Source organism: Penaeus chinensis, chromosome 7 (assembly GCF_019202785.1).
Source record: "Penaeus chinensis breed Huanghai No. 1 chromosome 7, ASM1920278v2, whole genome shotgun sequence".
NCBI classification, from domain to species: Eukaryota; Metazoa; Arthropoda; class Malacostraca; order Decapoda; family Penaeidae; genus Penaeus; species Penaeus chinensis.
The window spans coordinates 28170103-28172602 of NC_061825.1; the positions used below are offsets into that span (position 1 = coordinate 28170103).

The window sequence follows — 2500 nt, forward strand, 5'->3', positions numbered from 1 at the left end:
TTATTGTTGTAAGTTCACTACTACTACTATTTCTGTAACTACTGATAATGACTGTTATTAAAAGAGAAGAGAGAGAGAGAGAAAAAGAAAAACAGAGGAGAGAGGGGAAAAAAAAACAGATAAAGATTGTCAATGAAGAAATGGCAAATAACGATGTTCAGGTAGACAGGTATAGAGGATGATAAGCAAAGTTTAGTTTGAGGATAATTTTTTTTCGAAAATGAGGACTTACACGGGCATGCTGAAGCATGTTTAGCAGTACTCCACGTGAATATTCAAGTTTGGGGAGGAAGAGGATGGTATTTTCAAGGGCGTGGGAAGAAGACGGTAAGGCATATTGTCAGGTTTGTTGTGGGCACACCGAAATTAATTTTTTGCCGTTATATTAATTGGTATGGCAATAAATAAAATCGGCACACTATCCATTTAGAATATGGATTGGTTTGTAAAAATGAACAGATGGTATCAAGGTCTGCATTGTATTTTATACTATAGACACCTTGAAAAGGATTATGTAGAGGTCTCGACAGTTATTCCATAAATGTTACATTTTTCTCCTTTACACAGTTACTGTTTATACTGAACTATTTCAACTAATTCTCAATGTGTTAACAGAATGCCATTTAAGCTTCAGGACAACCCCTAGCACAGTGTTACCAAGAGCAGATGACACCGGCAAGGGACTATGCTGCTGACTTTTCATTTTGCACTCAGCTGTACAGAATGCATTTAATACTCTGTCTTTTTGGCGTTAATGTCATTACCATTGTTTTAATCATCATCCTTAGAAGCATTAGCTCTAGTTTGGTTGCTTATATTTATTGTTATTACAGTTTCAGCCTCATTTCACCAAATCTCAAATGGACGGTATACTGCCGCGCCATAAAGGAGGGCGGGGAGGCCGAGTGGGACTTCGCGTGGGACCAATACCTGAGGACCAACGTCGCCAGTGAGAAGACTCTCCTTCTCTCCGCCATGGCCTGCACTAAAGAAGCCTGGATCCTGTCTAGGTAAGTCTCATATCTGAGAGAGAGAGAGAGAGTTGGAAAATCGGAGACAAATGTGAGCAAGAAAGAGTAACAGAGATATACTATATATACTTTTTTTATTTGGTTTCATTTCTTTTGCTATTTTTTTTTATTCCAATGTGCTTTTTCAGGTACCTTGAGATGGCCATTAACCCGGCCAGTGGTATAAGACTACAAGATGTTGGTGCTGTATTAAGAAGCATCAGTTACAACGACGTGGGACGCTCCTTGGTCTGGAACTACCTCACACGTAACTGGAACGATATCTACGCATTGTATGTCCTATTCTACCTTCTCGGGCATTGCGATATAAACAAAGTATAGGCTAATGATATAATAAACTGTGGGCATGTATGATAAAGTAAGATATAATCAAATCATAAATACTTAATTTAGTAATAAATCATACATCGCAAAATTACATACAGATCCTCGCGGATAAGCAAATCCTATTTCTACCAAAAATGGTCACTGTCTCCTTAGCACATACTGAATTACTTTTTAAATGTCACAGCAAGAAGAGGAGGAGAGGAGAATTAATGAAGAGCATAACATACAGCTTCAATACAAATGAGGAACTTCATGAGGTAAGTTCGGCCATTTTGATATGAGAATTTATGTACAGTATGTATCGAAAGTCTGAGGTATGAAAAGGGATAACTATTTAAAACATAAGAATAAACATTTATATGCCCACAAACATTTGATGGAAGCTGTTAAAATGTACAAATGAATTCTTCATATGAAGATATCTCAGTCAGCAAATTGTTAGCACTGTAGCTTCAAAAACCTTTCATCAAATATCAGTAAAAAATCATCTTCCGAATCGTGAGAATGAAACCCTAGTTTCTTAACCATGTACTGTAACACAACTCTTCAGGTCCAGTCGTTTTTGAGGCGGAGGAAGGTGTCCTTGGAAGGGAACCAGAGGAACGTCCAGCAGGCGGAGGAGAAGGTCAAGAACAACGTCGCCTGGATGGACGCCAACTACGACGTCATAGTCCAGTGGCTGGAGGAGAACGGTTACTCCTCGAAACTCAGGGTTACATAATTTCATCTTCTATCTTTGGGGTTTTCTCGTTCATTATTGCATTTTTTATTGTACAAATACAAACATTTTTGCAGGTATGTTCTGGACTGTTATAATCAACTTCGTTGGCATTCTTATTGAATAGGAACTTTATCCAAGAATTATTGTGCTTACTTTTTGTTTTTTGTTTAAAGTGTTAGTACAAGTAATAAACATTGGATGATTATTATGCTATAATTTACATTAAGACCAATAACTAATTAATTTGCAATGGCCATAGGCTATCAGTAGAGTCCGTCCAGGGGCTGACACCAGGGGGCGCTGGCAGTGGAGGTGGTGGCTGCAATTGGCCTTAGCCAGCAGTATCATGGCAGAGAAGTTGATGGAACTGTATTCACTTTTACCTTAACCGTTAGCGGCAAGATAATGAAACCCTACTGAC

General features: G+C 38.4%; 1 protein-coding gene across 1 annotated transcript in view; it reads left to right on the forward strand.

The window, feature by feature from the left end:
- The window catches only part of LOC125027250 (aminopeptidase N-like), a 20874-nt gene extending 18590 nt beyond the window's left edge, over positions 1-2284 (forward strand). The window contains exons 15-18 of the mRNA XM_047616210.1: positions 834-1010; positions 1160-1303; positions 1543-1615; positions 1909-2284. Of these exons, the coding sequence (XP_047472166.1) occupies positions 834-1010; positions 1160-1303; positions 1543-1615; positions 1909-2079 (565 nt within the window). The 3' untranslated portion in view covers positions 2080-2284. The remainder of the gene's footprint in view (positions 1-833; positions 1011-1159; positions 1304-1542; positions 1616-1908) is intronic.
- The last annotated feature ends 216 nt before the right edge of the window (positions 2285-2500 follow it).